The sequence below is a fragment of the Saccopteryx leptura genome, chromosome 2 (assembly GCF_036850995.1).
Source record: "Saccopteryx leptura isolate mSacLep1 chromosome 2, mSacLep1_pri_phased_curated, whole genome shotgun sequence".
In the NCBI taxonomy this organism is placed as follows: Eukaryota; Metazoa; Chordata; class Mammalia; order Chiroptera; family Emballonuridae; genus Saccopteryx; species Saccopteryx leptura.
In genome coordinates this window covers 27,110,045-27,128,081 of record NC_089504.1, presented here as the reverse complement: position 1 = coordinate 27,128,081, position 18,037 = coordinate 27,110,045, and the positions used below count along the sequence as shown (strand labels likewise).

Genomic DNA, 18,037 nt, shown 5'->3' with positions numbered 1-18,037 from the left:
AAGCTACGGCTATTCCGTCATCAATGGGCAACGTTCTGCTGGTTGGTTTTTCTTACGGTGGAAATTTATTTAGACCAAGCGGCCTTCCCTGTCAGAGAGAGAGAGTTGGTCAAAGCTATGGGTGCAATTTATAGACATGGAAAAGATAAAAATGTGAGATCCTGCTTTCAACCTTCCCATGGCTGACTACTTTACCTTCGAAATAAATTCCAAGCTCCACATGGAAAACTGTTGTCTGGACCCACGTTTCTCTCTGGGATCCTGCCTCGCCCTTCTTCCCTCCATGTACCGAGCTGCAGCTGTGCCGATGCCATCTCCACGGAGTCCCGCTGTCCTGGCCTTGGACCACCCTTCTTACTATTTTCACCCTCCTCACTACTTCATTCACTCCTTGTCCTTGAAAACTTGACTCTCCTCCAGAAGCCTCCCTGACTCTTCACGTCTGGCTGAGGGACCTCTTTTTTGCTCCTACAGATCTCTGAGCTCTCTGTAGGATCATAGGGCCGATCGTACTCTGTTGTAACTGTCGGTCTTTCCATCTCCCCCGAGACCATCAGTCTTGAAGGCAGAGGCCATCATTTTATTTTGGGGTCCACAGAGCATGCCAGGTTACCTTGCACGCCATGGGCAGTCAAGCAAGTTATTTGGGTGAATGAATCTAGTCTTAAGCGTTGAGGTTTACGGTGCCACGCACTGGCCACGGGCACTCAAAAGGCAAGACATGTACAGACTTACAATGCAGCCCTGAGGCATAAAGCCTCAGGTTTCTCCTGCTGAGCATTGGGGAAGTGCTTCATGCTCAGCTGAGTTTAAATGTCCTTATCAGTCATGAACTAAAATCCAACAATCCATGCAAGCTGAGACGTGTGAGACAAAGTCCCCCATACGTAGTGAGGAGAAGCAGACAATCGGCCAGTACATATCAGCTCAGGTGGCAAGAAGTGCTCTCAAGAGGAAGAGGACAAGGGAAAGAGGAGGCAATGTCAGGTGGGGTGTTTTGGGAGAGGTTCTGATGATGGGGATGATTGACACACCTACCAGTTAGATAACCAAAGACCCTGCTCAAAAACTGGAGGTGATCTTGAAGAAAATGTAAAAGGAAATAGATGCTAGGTTGGTTGCCAAGAAAGCCTGTAGTTTGCGGGCATGGAATTTGCTCTGACCAGCCTTTCTGCAGCAAGTTGACTTGTGACCATGCTGTGTTGCATTGTTAGCCAATGAAATGGGGGTGAGTCACGGCACCCGTAGTGTTATTCAGGCCGAGCCCTGCCTTTGAGCGGAATCCAGGTCCCACATCAGTCCCTCTCCTTTGCTGCCATCTCCACTTACGGAAGGAGCTGGTGAGTTGTTGCCAGAAGCATCAGTGCAGTTGGCTTTGCCCAGAATCAGTCAATCAAAACGTAGCTGCCGAGCGCCTACCGCGTGCCTGGAGCCGCGAGGAACGTTCGCTACATCTGTTTGGAGCAGCGGGTAAGAGACGCCGTGCCTCTCTACCCTGCTGCCCACTAAGGAGACCACGTTTTTTCATCTGTAGGAAACACAAACACCAAAAGGCAATTTATAATCCAGTGCAAGATTCCATGATGTAGGCTTTAACAACTGGGGGACTGAGACCCTGGGGGACTCCCTGTGTGCCAGGCATCGTGCGTCACACCCTGGTCTCCTGCACTTTCCCTAGCACCGTGAGGTTGCTAGTGTTCCTGTCTCCGTTTTGCACACGAGGACCCAGAGGTCTGTGCATGCTCCCGATAGCTGAGAAATCACCTGTTTGCCAGGTGTCCCCTTGGTTCCCCCATCTGTACAGTGAGAAGTCATACTAACCATTTCATAGGGTCAGGGTGAAGAACAGAGTCTGACCTTGTAAAAAGCTCCTGGCAATTGCTAGACGTGAACCTGGCTGAGACAGCACGAGGTGAACCTGGATCTCACTTCGTGATCTCGCCAGCTTTGTGGAGGACTCCGGCCTCCACCTGGGCCCAGCGTCCCTGAGCGGTAGTCCTGGGGGTGGGTTTGGAGGAAGAGCTGTCCTAAAGGAAGAGCCTGGTACCCTGATGGTGATTAAAAATACAGCTCAACCCAGAGCCAGGATTTTCTTAACATTGCATGAAAATAGGTGAAAAGGAAAGAGAAGAGGGTACAAAACCCTCTGAGTTTGTTGGTTCAGGGACTCCCACTGCTGGGGGACAATTACAGAGTAACTCTGAAGTGTGGCTGGTCGTTCTCGACCCTGATCGACCATTGCCTTTTTGCACCTGATTGCCACGTTATCTCTTAGAGCTCTCCACGTATCTAAATACATTGTATATGCTAACATTCATATGTGTTCTTTCCTCCTCATGGTCTAATCTTTAAGAAATCCCCACAGTGCTTCCCTGTCTGGGCCCTCCCTCACTGCAGTGTGTATAGTGAGCCGTACATTGTGACTGGCTCCTTGAAGTCTGTAGGCCTTTCCCCACCAGTCAGGTCTTGAGGAGGAAGCATTGTGGCCTTACCCATGGCCTCTGGGCTGCAAATATCCCCTGAAGTTGCTAGCAAACTCTCTGGTTGAGGCCGGGCCACTGATATAAAGAAGTTTTTGTATTCAACATTTTTCACTGGATTTTCAGTGTAGTAAAGATATCTATACCAGTGGTCCCCAACCTTTTTTGGGCCACGGACCGGTTTAATGTCAGAAAATATTTTCACGGACCGGCCTTTAGGGTGGGATGGATAAATGTATCACGTGACCGAGACAAGTGTCAAGAGTGAGTCTTAGACGGATGTAACAGAGGGAATCTGGTCATTTTTTAAAAATAAAACATCATTCAGACTTAAATATAAATAAAACGGAAATAATGTAAGTTATTTATTCTTTCTCTGTGGACCAGTACCAAATGGCCCACGGACCGGTACCGGTCCGCAGCCCAGGGGTTGGGACCACTGATCTATACGATCTAAATGAACAGCAGGAAACCTTACTTCCTCATCACACAATTCAAAGGAGTCACAGGTGAATTAAGCACTTGGCATTGTAGGAGCTTCTCAATTAACAATAGCAGGCGCCACCCAGTGCCTCCTATGAAAAAATAAGTATTAGAAAAAGTCTCCTTTATCAGACAATTCATGTATTTCCCTACAAATCTCCAACCTGTTTCAAGGAGAATTTTTTTAAGAACATGCCCTTTGAGGTCCAAATACTGTTTAGCGCAAAAGGAATACCTACAATGTTTGCTAATGACTATGGCAGAAAAAGAGCATGTTTTCAAAACTGGGGCACGCAGTTGCCCCGGTTTTGTCCCTATTTCTCCATTGACTGGCTGGATGACATGAAGCCATCTCTGCTTTTCTGAGCGGCCATGGGCCTTTCTGCAGAATGGATAGTCTGTACCCAAGATATCGGGATGAGAGTGCATTCCGATGGAGGGAAACTTGGTCCAACATTTGATACAGTGAGAATGCAGTGCTCAGTATCTGGAGGGCCACGGATTTATGAAGTTGGTTCCCTTCAGATTCTCCACTCTTCTAGAAGCCGTTCTAGGCCCTGGCGCGTTGTGGTAAAATGGGTCCATGTCACAATGGAAAGGCTCTATGAACTTCACTGTCCAAAGAGCAAGGGACATTTGGCTAGTTGGGGTTTCCTTTTAAATCTGTGTTTTCCAGAGCCCTTTTTCCTGTTTGAACTCTTTTTGGGTTTGTGTAATATGTTTATTGAGCACATGCTTTGGGCGAGACCCTGAGCTAAGTTCTGGGGGGATATGAACCTTTGAAAAGTTATGCGTGGATAGATGGATGTTCTGCTTACAAAGAGGTCCTAGTCTGGTGGACACGAGATAAATGAACGCCAGTGCAGCATGAGAACTAGTGGGAGAGCTCAAGGAGAATCGAGTAAGTGTATCTAGAGAGTTCCAGGAAGATCTGCCTAGTGGTGGTGCATTTGGACTGAGCTCAGTTTTGAAAGATGCTAAGAGTTTGCCAGGCTGAAAAATAGAAGAAATCCATTTCACAAATATGCAAAGATGCAGCATAAAGAAGCCCCCAGAGTGAATGCTCGGAACTTCCCTGTGGCTGGCAGTCGGCGTGCTTGGGCAGAGTGTGGGTGTGGGTCTAGGAGGACAGAGAGCCAGAGCACCAGGGTTCAGCTTGAGCTTTTATCTGTAAGGATGGGTGAGTACCACAATCATCTTTGCTTTTAGAAAAGGGAGGAATCTCAGGGAAGAAGAAACTTGAAATAGAAAGCCGGTTAAGAACGTGCAGTGGACGTTCACACAAGCAACCACGAGTTTCTGAACAAGAGCAGTAGTGGATGGAACAGAGTGAGGATTAGAGTGAGAGCTTTTCAGGAGGTTGAACCGACAGGGCTTTCACCCATCAACCGTGTAGGACAAGAGCAACGAGTCAAGGCTTTGTTCTTGTAGAATTGCAGGTCCAGGAATCCTCTTTGCCTTAGGTCAGACTTGCCTGCCTTCCCCCAAAATACAGAGAGAGTGAGATCAGGACATTTCATAAAATAGGCTTTTGAGAGATCCTTTGCATAAACTTAACATATGATGGGACAATAATCTCAAAAACAGAAATTTTTGCCTTTTTTTTCTCTGTGTTTTTGTCATTTTTGAAGACTAATTTTTCCTTTGGTGTTTTTTTTTTCCTCATCTTATTCCCTGATCATATTTCAAGGTTTTGTTTTTACTTGTCAGAGTGACAGGAAGTTTTTAGTGTGTGTTTCCTTCAAGTTGGCCTCAGCCTTATTTTCAGGATTAGGTGTTTGTTTTCCCATTTGCTTCCATGACAACCAAGCCCAGAATTCCTATATATAGTCATCCAGTGTCCATTGTCCCTCTGGCCATTGTATCATAATCTTGTGCATCCAGGCCAGAGGACTCCACTGATGATAGAAGACGAGGAGGGGCCAGAGTCCTTGGCCTGGAGAATTTCAAGGCATAATCAAAAGAAGGAAATCAAATAACGTGGCTGCCTCTAGAAATGTATGCTCCCTTTAGATGCTGTCCAGGAGGGGTCGACATGGCTTAGTGTTCCACAGCTTCATTTCTAATATAAGTTTTCTTTTGGAATGGCCTGCAGAGAACATTTTGAGACTCTTTGAAGGAAATACTTGGAAAGTTGCATTGGTGATCTATATCTGGTGGCTATCTTCTGCATGCCAGATTCTGCTCTGCGTTAACAGCACAGAGTAAACACCAGGTATCTTGAGGGAAAGGGAGTTCAGTCGAGTTTCAAAGGAATTCAGATAGAACTTAAGAAATCTTTTTCAGTAAGTAAACTACTTGAGTCTGTGAATCATCTTGACAGCTCTATGCCACATACTGTTTTCATAACCTAAAATGGATGGATGATAGATAGATAGATAGATAGATAGATAGATAGATAGATAGATAGATAGATAGATAGATAGATAGATAGACAGACAGACGGGTGGATGGATGGATGGATGGATGGATGGATGGATGGATGGATGGACAGAGGTGCGACTGGAGGTTAGAAAGTTGTCGATAAATTCAATCCAGCAAACATACTCTTCTGTACCTTGATGAAAGGACCATGATTCTCTGGGGTTATGTAAACACATGAAGTCCTGCTCCTGTTGATCTAAAATGTAAGCTCCACATGGCGAGGGCACTTGCCGGTTTTTTCACTGATATATCCAAAGTGCTTAGAACTGCCTGGCATATAGAAAGTCTTGCAATAAATATTTTCTGAATTAATATAAAAGGGGGGTACAAACATACAGATAGATACAGTAGAAACTCTCTTATTTGAAGATACCTAGAGTTTCTCAGTTGTATTGAAAGTTTCTGAATGCAGGGAATCTTTTTTAAAAAATGCCTTTAAGCATTTTTATTTTCATTGAAAATGTAAATATGTTTATTCACCAGTCTTTGTGATGTAGGGTTGAGTCTGTGTGTTGGACTCTGGGTCCTTGGACTGGATTTCCCCTTTACTCTCTTGCAGTTTCATATTTTTAAAGTGGAATAATTTAGACATTTGTGGAACAGTCTTAAAACAGAGTCCTTCTAGACTAGCGATTTTTCACATTCTTCATCTCATGGCACACTTAAGCTAATTGCTAAATTCTGTGGCACACCAAAAAATAGGTTTTTATTTTTCTATCTGACAAAAAAATTGGTATAATTTTGATTCATTCACATCAGACAGCTGTTGTTGTGTTAGCCATTGTCAGTTTTTTATTTGACAATTTAAGGGGGAATAGGTCAGTGCCCTTGTCTACATAGTCAGGTATTGATTGCATGTTTTAAAAGTTCTTGTGGCGCACCATTGGAAAATTGCTGCTCTAGACTTCTGTGTTCTCAGTCTCTCATAGTTGGTCTTGCCAAAACATCGTTTGACAGTACTTTTTTTTTTAGCAACTTGACTTTTCAAAGCATGCAACATAGCTTTCATAGAAATGATATTTTTTATACCTACATTTCATCATTATAGATAATATTAATTATATTGGAGAAGCTCAGTAACAAATACATATAACTGGTACAAGGAAGTTTAGGAGCAAGTGAAACTGATTCTTGATGACATTAACTTCAACTGCTGGAACCAGAAATGGATGGTTCTGCTCCAGAGTGACCCACAATGCCAGCCCAGACACTGTCACCATGGTCTTCTTTGGCCAGGATGTTGAAGGCCATTGTGGTGGCAGTTGCTTAAGAGAAAATGTCAGTGTAATGTGAGGTACAATGAGATTACAGTGAGAATCACAGGATGTAGGTGTTGGCCAAGCACAGAGGAGAGCAAAGTTCTGTCTGGATTATTGGAGAAAAACCTCCACAGAGGAAGTGACATTTCATCTGCGTTTTGAAGGGTGGGTAGGAATTTGCCAGACAAAAAGAAGAGGAAGGTTACCTTGATCAGAGCCCCAGGTAACCCTGATCAAGGACTTCCAGTGATGACGTAAGTAGAATGTGCAAGGAATAAGGAATTAGTGAGAATCATGAAGCTGGACATGCGGACTAGGACCAGACTGAAAAGCTGTGTAAACTGAAATCAGAAAAAGAGACTTCAGGTGTAATCATATCGTACGTGGTATGTGTTATGTCTGTGATGTGTATACTGGCCAAACTAGAACAGGTCTCAGAGGAAGGAAGACCTGGTAAGAGGCTCTCAGAGGTGCTCATCTGAGATAGGAGGACCTGAATGAACAGAGGGATGGGGAGGCAGGGGACTGGAGAGGAAATGATGGCAGATGGGTCATGACAGATGTCTCCAGAACGAGGTACCTGGTTAAGTGTGCTGCTATAGGAACTGTGTGACAATCGGAAGGAAGAACCTTACCATTTGAGCCTAAATGAAGTGATGAGCCATTCGCTGACATTCAGAACACAAAAGGAGATGTGTGGGCAGAGATGGTGTCAGTTTTCAGCATGTTGAGTTTAAGGAGTCCATCAGACATAAAGCTCGCAAGAGTTTCATCCTTAGATGCAGACTCAGATCATCGCACAGCTCACCGGTTCCCCATCGTAGTGGGAGTCTGTCTTGTCACTACAGATACCTGGGTCACTAGCACATACATGAAAATGCTTAGACTATTTCTGTCCTATGCCTAAGTTGATTAGCAGTGGCACGATAGAAGTTACATGACATTCCAAAATTCTCTTGGCTAATAACTGGAGTATGTCTTTAACTGCTCTCTTGTCATTGTCAGTGTGCTAGTCTCCAATTGTCTGTTATTTCTCTACTAGAAACTGGACTGTATTTCCAGCGTATTTGATTCTCACTCCCACCCCCACGCCATACTTTGGCTATTTACAGTATTTGTGGTTAAATTATCCACAAGTAATACTCTATTTCTTTTTTAAAAATTTTTTTAAACTTTTTAAGTGGGAGGAGGGGAGATAGACAGAATCCTGCATGTGCCACAATCAGGATTCACCCAGCAACCCCCATCTGGGGCCATGCTCCCAACCAAGCTATTTTTAACACCTGAGGCAGAGGCTCCACAGAGCCATCCTCAGCGCCTGGGGCCGATGCACTCAAACCAATTAAGCCATGGCTATAGTGGGGAAGAGAGAGAGAAAAAAAAAGGGGGGAGGGAAAGGGGTAGAATCAGATGGTCGCTTTTCCTGTGTGCTCTAACCAGGAATCAAACCTGAGATATCCACATGATTGATTGACGTTCTACCACTGAGCCAGCTGGCCAGGACTGATACTGTATTTCTGATTCCTTTTAATATCAACCTTTAGTTAGTTGCCAAATCACCTGCTTTTCTGAAGACTATTACAATCTATGCATTATTTGGAACTTTTATGCTATTTTAGAACTCGAAGATTTGAAGTTGTCCCTTCTGCAATCTGCGGCACCCTCTGTGCACATATTTGTTGTTCATATTCATCCCCTGATCTTTGTTTCCTTTCCATATAGGAATAAAGTCATGAGTTTTTCATCGTGATAAGAATGTAGTTGTTTCAATATCTATTTATAACTTAAGATGGAGGTGGTGAATTGAACTTGTCAGGATCTTTAGGTCCAGTGTCTGTTTCATTAATTAGCATGCTGACTCATACTGGTAACTTTATCAATGGACATTCAAGGTTCTCTTGACATTGTCCTTTTGTCTCTCTCAGGCACACACTTCATCAGGTCACCTAGTGTTGCTGACTCTTCTGCCTTCTCCATTAGCTCTTTATGGATGTCTTTATTGAGGGTTTTTTTGTATGTTTTTTGTTTTTGCATCGTATCACCAATCCGTTATTTACATATCTGTCTGCGGCAGGGAGGTTCTTGAAGTTCGAGATCAAGTTCAGCTGTCTCAGCACATGGTCTCCCATCGACTGGGATGCTCAGTAAATATTTGCTGAATGAATGGATGTGATTGAAATCCCTGGCCCCCTGGCCACCTCTAAAATGTGCTTACCTAAAATCCTTTGTCTTTTATTTTTCTCCTGGTACTTAAGTCACGCTGACCAAAGAGCCTCTCTCCCAAGTCTGCACACACATGAAATCTAGCTCAGGGAAAATTAAATGCGGTTGCTGGCACCAAGCACTCCTGCTACCCTTCACCTTCACTCACACCCTCTATGCGGCTGCAGGAAATTGAGAATTGATCCTCCAGCACGGCTTCCTGTTTGGATCGCTCAGTGCATTATGGGGGCTGCCCTCTGCAGCTCCCACAGCTCACTGCCCCAGTGAGTCTTACTCTTCCTTGTGCCTTCCTTAATCATGCAAGAGTGAAACTGTCCTGTTAATGTTCATTTGTCTTCTGTGTCCCTTTTATTCCTTCAGTCACTGGAGTAAGTTTGTTAGACGTGAAGTAGCCCTATATTTTCTTTTTTAATAATTTTTTTTAGATTTTATTTATTCATTTTTAGAGAGAGAGAAGAGAGAGGCAGAGAGAGAGAGAGAGAGAGAGAGAGAGAGAGCGAGCACAGGGGAGAAGCAGGAAGCATCAACTCCCATATGTGCCTTGACCAGGCAAACCCAGGGTTTTGAACCAGCGAACTCAGCATTCCAGGTCAATCAAATGCTTTATCCACTGTGCCACCACAGGTCAGACTAGCCCTATATTTTCATAACAGCAACTGCTCTGCTCTCTCCTGGTAGGTCTGTGTTCTTCGAAGGCACCCTTCGTGTTTTCTTTGACTTTGAACTTGGTAGAGCCAGCCCATGGCGCCAAGAGGGTGTTGACTAAATGTTTATAGAATCAGAATATTCAGGAAAGCCTCATTCTGTCACACTTACTATTTTTCCAGAGTTCACTTGTGTTTTCATTTGCTTTTATAAAATCAATTTTCCTAGGATTGGTTTTGTGCTAGCTAATTTCTGGAGAAAAAAAAAAAAAGGAAGAAAAAACCTTCAGACTGATCCTTACCTGGCTTTGGCTGGTATTCTGGGGAGCTGGAATTAGAGCAGGAAATTTCTCATTTCTCTGGTAACATGACTAAGCGAGAGGGACGGGCCGCCTGGGCTGGAACTCAGCCCTTCCGCTGGATTAAATGCTGGGCTGTCCAAGAACCGCCTACAAGCAGCCATCTCCCATTTGCATTCCGGTCCCTTGCCTGTCCCAGCCGGGTCCCACCTGAGGAATTTCAGAGCGTGGGGTTTTTTCGGGCTGCTTCCCCACATCTCACTAGAACACGCCGTCTGTGTGGGCAGATTCCCAGTTCTCGTTCTTCCCGTGCCCCCCTGTGCGGCATGCTTGTAGAAATGTCTTTTGTGTAGTTCCCTCCGAGTCCTTCCCCACACACACACATACCCCTTCTTATTCTTTTTTAATATAAAACATTTTGAAATTTTGAATATTTTTCTTTCCCATGACTCTTACTTTATTTTTTCCCATGTGCTGGAAAACACCTTCTTCAGTGTTTTCTTTCGTATTCTGTTTAATGTTATTTTTTTTTTATCTGTTCTCTTATCATGTCTGTCTACCCTAATGTTATCTTTTCACCTATTTCAGCCTTTCTACCACCTTTTCACTCCGTTCTCTGCCGTGTGTTTATTGCTGGTAGAATAATCAGAAGTTCTTTCTTGTTCTTCTGACTTGTGTCACGGGACCCCAGGGGTCACCGTTGGGTACAGGTGCCTAATGAACAAGGTGCGGACTTCAGGGTCAGACAGATCTTTGTTCAAATTCTGCCTCTGCCCCTTAGTCGCTGTGTGACCAGTCATTAGGCTACCTCATCAGTAAAACTGGGATGAGAACCCACACTGCACACCATAGGTGAGAGAATTACTTGCTGGCTGCTCGGCAACTTTCCAAACCTATGCTGATAGGCAGAGACCATCCACGGTAAAATTCTAGTTTGATTCTGATTTTACATAATATGATTATTTTCTGATCATACATAATCACATATCATATAAAGTCACATATCAGAATTAAAGTCTCTTCTGAGACTGCATGTCTCAGGTCCCGGCTGGGAATGTCTGGAAGGACCATCATCTTTGTTGTTGGTTACTCTGTAGCGATGATCTGCCTGCTGTACAGGTGATACAGATGTGACGTGTGTGACTGCAGCCAGAGACAGCTTCCCACTGGATTCACACTCCCGTGCTTCCGTGGCTGCGTCGCCTCCTTGCCACAAGCTCGGCTCCAAGCACGGACCGTTTTCCCTTCCCTGTCCTTACTCTCAGAATGAAAGAAAAGAGTCTTCACAATGATGTTTGACTTAAGTGATATGCCCTTCGCTGTCCACAGTCCGCTTGCCTTCTAACCTGGGTGCAAAATGAGCCCGTTCTAGCTCTTCAGCCCATGCTTGATGAGCAAACCAGAACTTTTGTAGCTTTGCAAGTGGGCTTTTAAAAGATGGGTGGAAAGCCCTGGCCGGTTGGCTCAGCGGTAGAGCGTCGGCCTAGCGTGCGGAGGACCCGGGTTCGATTACCGGCCAGGGCACACAGGAGAAGTGCCCATTTGCTTCTCCACCCCTCCGCCGCGCTTTCCTCTCTGTCTCTCTCTTCCCCTCCCGCAGCCAAGGCTCCATTGGAGCAAAGATGGCCCAGGCGCTGGGGATGGCTCTGTGGCCTCTGCCTCAGGCGCTAGAGTGGCTCTGGTTGCAATATGGCGACGCCCAGGATGGGCAGAGCATCGCCCCCCTGGTGGGCAGAGCATTGCCCCATGGTGGGCGTGCTGGGTGGATCCCGGTCGGGCGCATGCGGGAGTCTGTCTGACTGTCTCTCCCTGTTTCCAGCTTCAGAAAAATGGAAAAAAAAAAGATGGGTGGAACCTTACATGCTCATGTCTTTGTCATTTTAATGCCAAAGTTGTACATTATTCTCGAACTCGGGGGGGGGGGGGGGAGGCAGAGAGAGAGAGAGAGCACGTGTGTGTCTTGGCACAGAGAAGAAAGTAAGGCTCTAAGAAGACCCCCAACCCTGTAACCTGGGCATTGTCGCAAACATATCGTTAAGTGGCGGGGTTTGCTTATTTTTGTAAATAAACCTGTCCGTGTGACTTAACCAGGATAGAAGGGAGTTTATAACGTGGCTACATAGGACTGTCCTGTGGTGCTGCCGGTTCAGAAGGGCGAGCAGCCTCCCTCTCCTGGGATGCTTCCCCCACCACTTCGTGCATGTTTCTTTCTTCAGGTTTCATATAATGTAGACATACCTAAGTTAAAATGTAGAATTCAATTTTTTTTTGGAGATAAATGGACTAAATCAACCTTAGAAACAAGAAAAATGTGTCAAGTCAAAGGAGACTCCTTCCCTTGGAAGGATCAACAGTGGTCGGCAAACTCATTAGTCAGCGGAGCCAAATATCAACAGTACAAAGATTGAAATTTCTTTTGAGAGCCAAATTTTTTAAACTTAAACTATATAGGTAGTACATTGTTATTAACTTAATTAGGGTACTCTCCTAAGCTGGCCTTTGCTAAAAATGTCCTCAATCTGATTGAGTCGCATGTGGCTCGCGAGCCGCAGTTTGCTGACCAGTAACCTAAAAGGCTGGTGCGTGGCTTATCATCTGAGCAGGAGCCCCTTTATAACGTTGCTATAACAGGGTGCAAGCTGCCAGGTGCCTGGTGTCTAAGATGACTGCCTGCGTCCGCACTAGCCGAAGGGCCTCACTCAGTGGGGGCTGTGTCCTGCAGGGAGTTGTAGCTGCTGATGGAGAAGGAGCAAGGGACCGCTCCTGGGGACATTTATTTTTTTATTTTTTGGTCTCCGAGTAGATTTACAGGTAAGTGGACAACACCACAGGCAGAAGGACCCAGCTTTGGCCTTGCTGGTCACAGAATTTCTATGCTGAGCAGCTAAGAGGAAACCAGGATGAGCACTGCCCAGGGACAGGACAGGGGCTTGTTGGGGACACTGAGGTGACAATGCCCGAGCCCGCAGCTCGAGCCTGCATTAACAGGAGAGGCGGGTGCGTTTTGGGCTTCACTGTGCGAGTGTTTTAAGTAGAAACTAGTCTTGAGGGTTTACATAGAAAACATCTCTGCACAGTCTATGAAATGGTAAACAAACCTGCTATTGAAAGAAAGAATAAGCAGTTGACAATTGCATTATTGTGATCCTGAGTGGGTTCATCAGCAAGGTCGAGGAATGAAGAAAAGGGAGAGAGAAAAGAATCGGGTAGAATGAATTCAGTTGGGTCCTTCCTTTCTTCCTTTGTCTTCACTTTACACCTGGTGATGAACCCAGGGAGGCTCAGAGGTATTGTGCAAGTTTCCTTTTTGTTTTATTTTCTGTGTGTGGCAGGTTTGTTTACAATTTCCAAGGGGGTTTTTCTGAATCCGGAGGAATACAAATGGAGGGAGGGAGGAGGACAAGAAGGGAAGAAGGGATTTTAGTATTTTGAAGGCAGGAGGTGCCCCCCGACCCCACCCCAATAAGGAAGGCTGCTCCAATTTTGTTTTTCTTTTCAAAGAGGCCAATGGGATGGATGGTACTACATAGTTTCATCAAATACGGGTTTTCCAGAATTCTTCCGTGTCTTGCCTGGGGGAATCGTGCTTTGGAAAATTAAGTGTCTATCAAATCGGAAGGAGGCGGGTACAGTTCTTATCCCCATCTCCCCTTCCCCCCCCCCGCCCCTTCTTGAAAGGCTTCAGAAAAGAGCCCTTTGTTTTCTTGTCAAGGAAAGTTACACTGAAATTCATCCGTGTGGTATTCATGGACTTCGTCTGTGTCATTCAGAGGCCGCTGTCGGTTACACGGGGGACCGTGGTGTTGAGTTTTCCACCTCAACATTCAAAGCATCATGTTGGGAAAAGGTTCAAGACCTTTCTTTTACTTTCTCTTTAAAAAAATTTTATTTGTTTATTTGTTTGTTTATTTATTTATTTAAAGAAGAGACTCAGATTTGTCCCTCCCACTTAGCTCTGATCTCTATACACCGTGCCATCGGAGCTCTTCGGGGTTGTGATTTGTGCCTGTCATTTCCGACAGTTTCCTCCAGATGGGCAAACTTGAAAATACCTTGCAGGGAAACTTGTTTGGAAATTTCATTTTAATGGGATTTATGAATAAATCTCCATCTTAATGCTGACTAAGCTTTAAACCTCCATTCCAGGGGAGCAGCACTATTGGATTTTTATATTTTAAAATTTAAATCACTTGACTGGGAAGGCATAAAAACATTTTTACATGTGTGAGTGCCGTGTGCTTGAGTATTTCTGTTAAAGACTTCTTTCTGGTGGCGGGGGCGTTGGCTTGAATAATTGTGGGCTGCAAAGGGGGGAGATCTTGCATCATCTAGTTGCCTTTCTCCTGTCTGAGACCTGGGTGTATTATGCGGGTTTATTTATCTCATCTGCAAGGATGGGTATTCTGTGGTAGCCTGTTGCCACGCTGCAATTTCCTTTAAAAAAGAAAAACAACAGTTTACTTTCTTCCTTCACTTTGAAACCTTTAACCTCAGAATTTTATTTTTAAATGGTGTGAACCTTCCAAGTCAGATGAAAAGAAGTGACACTCCCTCCCTTCCTGCCGTCCCCCGGATAAGTGTCATAGAACAGAGTGAAGATGGGAGGTGGGCTTGTAGCCATCCTCTTAAAAAAAAAAAAAAAAAAAAAAAAGAAGCACTAAAAAGGAGTGTCAGGGGTTTGGGGCGTCAAACTTGCACTGTGTTCTCTGTGTCCGGTGTCATTTCCCCCCCATCTGTCCATAGATTCGTCCTACTCAGAGCCTCCCGATGTCCAGCAGCAGTTGAACCACTATCAGTCCGCGGCTCTGGCCAGGAACAACAGCCGTGTCAGCCCTGTGCCTCTATCAGGAGCAGCTGGGGCCGCCGAGCAGAAAACCGAAGCTGTTCTTCACTGCGAATTCTGTGAATTCTCCTCTGGCTACATCCAGAGCATCAGGCGCCATTACAGGGACAAGCATGGGGGGAAGAAGCTCTTCAAGTGCAAAGACTGCTCCTTTTACACAGGCTTTAAGTAAGTGGCATGGAGAAGAGCCTCGAAAAATGAGGTGGCTGCGCCTGCTCCACCCCTCACCACACTCCTTCTTATATTCTCCCACCTGGAGCTCAAGGGAGACCCTGCCCATTGGATGATGCAAGGGTGGGGTCCAGTTTTTACAAAAAAAAAAGGCTAGTTCCAGAAGACTACTTTGGGGTTTGTGGAGAGGGGAAGAAAAAGAATAAAAACAACTCACGGACAACAGTGGAGTGAATGTTGGGGGCTGGGGGGGAGGTGCTTGATGGGATGTGGATGGATGACTCACGTGGCGGGGGTGGGGGTGAGCACACAATGTGGTGTACCGAGATGTGTTGTAGAGTGGGGCACCTGAAAACCGTATAGTTATGTTAACTAGTGTCACCCCAATAAATTCAATAAGGAATAAAAGACAAAGCACACGGGCACCCAAGCAGTGTGAGGTCCTGGCAGAGTGCAGGAAGCAGTGTTTCCTGTGCAGCAGCAGGACTATCTCCCTCTCCTTTTATTTGTCTCTGGAGAAAAATATGTTCTTGAAAGTCAAAGTCAAGGGAGAAGAATCCGCAATAGTGACTTCCCCGCTACCCTGTAGGAGAGTCTTATTTCTTAAGATCATAGTATTTAGAAAACCCAGAGAATCAACACTCCAGCACCGTGAAGTCTGAACTTGAGCAGTCATAGAAGGATAGTTCCAACCTAGGAGAAGGTCATCTAAAGCTCCTGGTGTGACAGCATCAGTCAACTCAGAGAATGGAGTGCTGCTTCTGGTCATTTCATCTAAACCCCTGTGATGGAATCTCAAACTGTGAGATATCATTTAGGCTAGTGGTTATGAATGTAGAATGTGAAGCCTGCTTGCCTGCCTGGGTTTGAATCCCAGCTTTGCTCCTTATTGGCTGTGTGACTTTGCACAAGTCACTAAGCCCGTTTCTTTAGTTCCTTCCCTGTAAAATAAAGATAATAATAGTACCTATCTCACAGAGCTCTTGTGAGGGAGGGGTAAATGAACCAATGTATCTAAAGTGCTTAGGATAGTGCCTGGCACAAAGTTAAACCCTAATAAATGTTATAGATAAAAAGCCCAAAATGGTAACATTCAATGCTATGTTATAAAGCAGATATAAAGCTACTATTATCTGCTCCTATTGCAATCAGGACCTGAGCCTTTATCCGCTCTAGTATAATCGAAGCCATGCCCAGGGAAAACCATGAATTGGAAGAACAGCTAGTCTCTTTTCTAGCAACATCGTATAGTAGCTTGGGTTTGCTGGGAGATGTGTTGTCTCTCTGACTCTTAACTTGGTTCAGTTGTTTTTCCCATAAATATGTATGTGACCTTAGAACAGAGAGGCTACCAGGGCCTGGATAACGAGGGCCCACCGACAGGTGTGCATGTTTCCCCGGAGAAAAGCGCTTGGGTTAATGAGAAGAGGACCTCGCCCATTTGGCTCTTGGTTTCATCCATTTTTATGAGACATTTAAAGCTCTCTAAATTAGGAAGTCCTGAACGGAATGGAGGGGGAGGCAACAGGCCCCTTCTGCCTTCGAGCTACAGGAGACTTGAGTTTAGTTGACCTCAATCGTCAAGTGTCATGACTCCCTAACCAACTTGCCTCCCTCCCCGCTTACCTGTGAGGAATCAGGAGGCAGCTGGTAAATCAACCAGCTTTAAGATACTCTCCCTCCTTCCGAGCATGAGAAATATGTTCTTGTAGGGGATTTTTGTTGTCATGTTTTTAATAGGCAGTTTCTTATTTTTCAAGAATAGAGTGTTTGGTAGGTTCCTGGGAACGGAAACCGAATTGGTGGGGTGGGGGATGGGTGAAAAGGGGAAGAGGAATGCAGTCAATAATCTTGTGTTAAGTTCGCATGGCGGCAGATGTGTGCTGGAGTTGGGGGGGTTGTCACAATCTAAGGTATAAAAATGTCGAATTACTATATGATACACTGAAAACTAACATAACGAATACATGTTATGCCAACTAGACTTTTAAAAAAAAGAAGGAAGTATTTAGGGGAATCCATTTCTTGTTATACTAAGCGCTGAACCCAGGCAAGCCGCCAGATTTCCAAAACGGTGTGACCATGGCATGACAGTGTTCAGTTACTGGATGAGCAAGGAATTCGTGGTCTGCAGCGTGATGAACGGCTATGGGCCCTCCAGCCAGGGTGTCCCCCTGGAAGCTCTGTGTAGTAAGGTTGCCGGCAGGGGGAGTGTACCCCGGTCACACTCACACCCCTCTCCCCACCTCTGTCTCAGATCTGCGTTTACTATGCACGTGGAAGCTGGTCACTCGGCTGTTCCAGAGGAGGGCCCCAAAGACCTGCGCTGTCCTCTCTGCCTCTATCACACCAAATACAAACGCAACATGATCGACCACATCGTGCTGCACCGAGGTAACCTTCCTAACTCCATTTTCTTGGGGTACGAGGGTGGGGGTGGGGTGGGGTAAGAGGGTGGCCCAATGGCATTCTAGGAATGCGCTCTCAAGGTGGCAGTGGGCACCTTGGCCCTGGTCCCTGGTTCCTCACCTTCTCTCCAGGCAAGAAATCACGGGGATCACCACGGTGACAGTCAGCAGGGTACAAACCAACCTTCCTACGGGGAGGATTTCCTGCACCTGGAGGGAGGCAGAGGGGATGGATTCTGCGGTGAGCGCGCGTGTGCAGGGCTCCACCCATGCGGGAGTGCCCTAGTCCGAGTCCTCAGCTCTCACAGCCTGGCTTCAGCAGGCCTGCACGAGAAAGAGGACGGGTGGCTGAAGGCTCGTTCTGTAATGTGAAGAGCTAGCTGTCGTAGCAGTTCTTTGGAGGAAGGCCAAAACGATGATTTCCAAAGCAGAATGTGGAATTTCCCTCGATACGGCTAGAGAGAGAGAATTCTGAAGCATCAAAGCAGCCGGGTAGATACTAGGCTTTGGATTTCAATTTTGGTTTTAAAGCCTCCTGGGTTGCACCTCTCTCTCATCTGCAGAGAGAGACGACGGTCATGCCTGTGAGGTAACGTGCAAAATGCCTGGCATGTGCCCAAAGGGGTGCACTCCTGGGTGTTCCATAAATATTGGTTCCTGTTTATAACCAGGGCCCTGTCTTTTAACTTCTCTTGGGTTTTTCTTTGAGTTGAGTTGACTCTTGGCCAATTAAGACACCGTTAAACATCAGGCTTCTTCTGCATTGGAAGGAAAAACGTGCTTGTCTAAAAACCACTTTGTCC

At 45.6% G+C, this 18,037-nt stretch overlaps 1 protein-coding gene across 7 annotated transcripts in view; it reads left to right on the top strand.

The window, feature by feature from the left end:
- ZNF462 (zinc finger protein 462) overlaps window positions 1-18,037 on the top strand; it is a 145,678-nt gene that overhangs the window by 94,742 nt on the left and 32,899 nt on the right. For all 7 annotated transcript variants that reach the window (XR_010749189.1, XM_066367503.1, XM_066367502.1 and 4 more), the window contains exons 8-9: window positions 14,556-14,823; window positions 17,084-17,220. Coding sequence is in view for 6 of the 7 variants with exons in the window: in XM_066367503.1 (XP_066223600.1) it covers window positions 14,556-14,823; window positions 17,084-17,220 (405 nt within the window). In the remaining variant the exon portion in view is untranslated. The remainder of the gene's footprint in view (window positions 1-14,555; window positions 14,824-17,083; window positions 17,221-18,037) is intronic.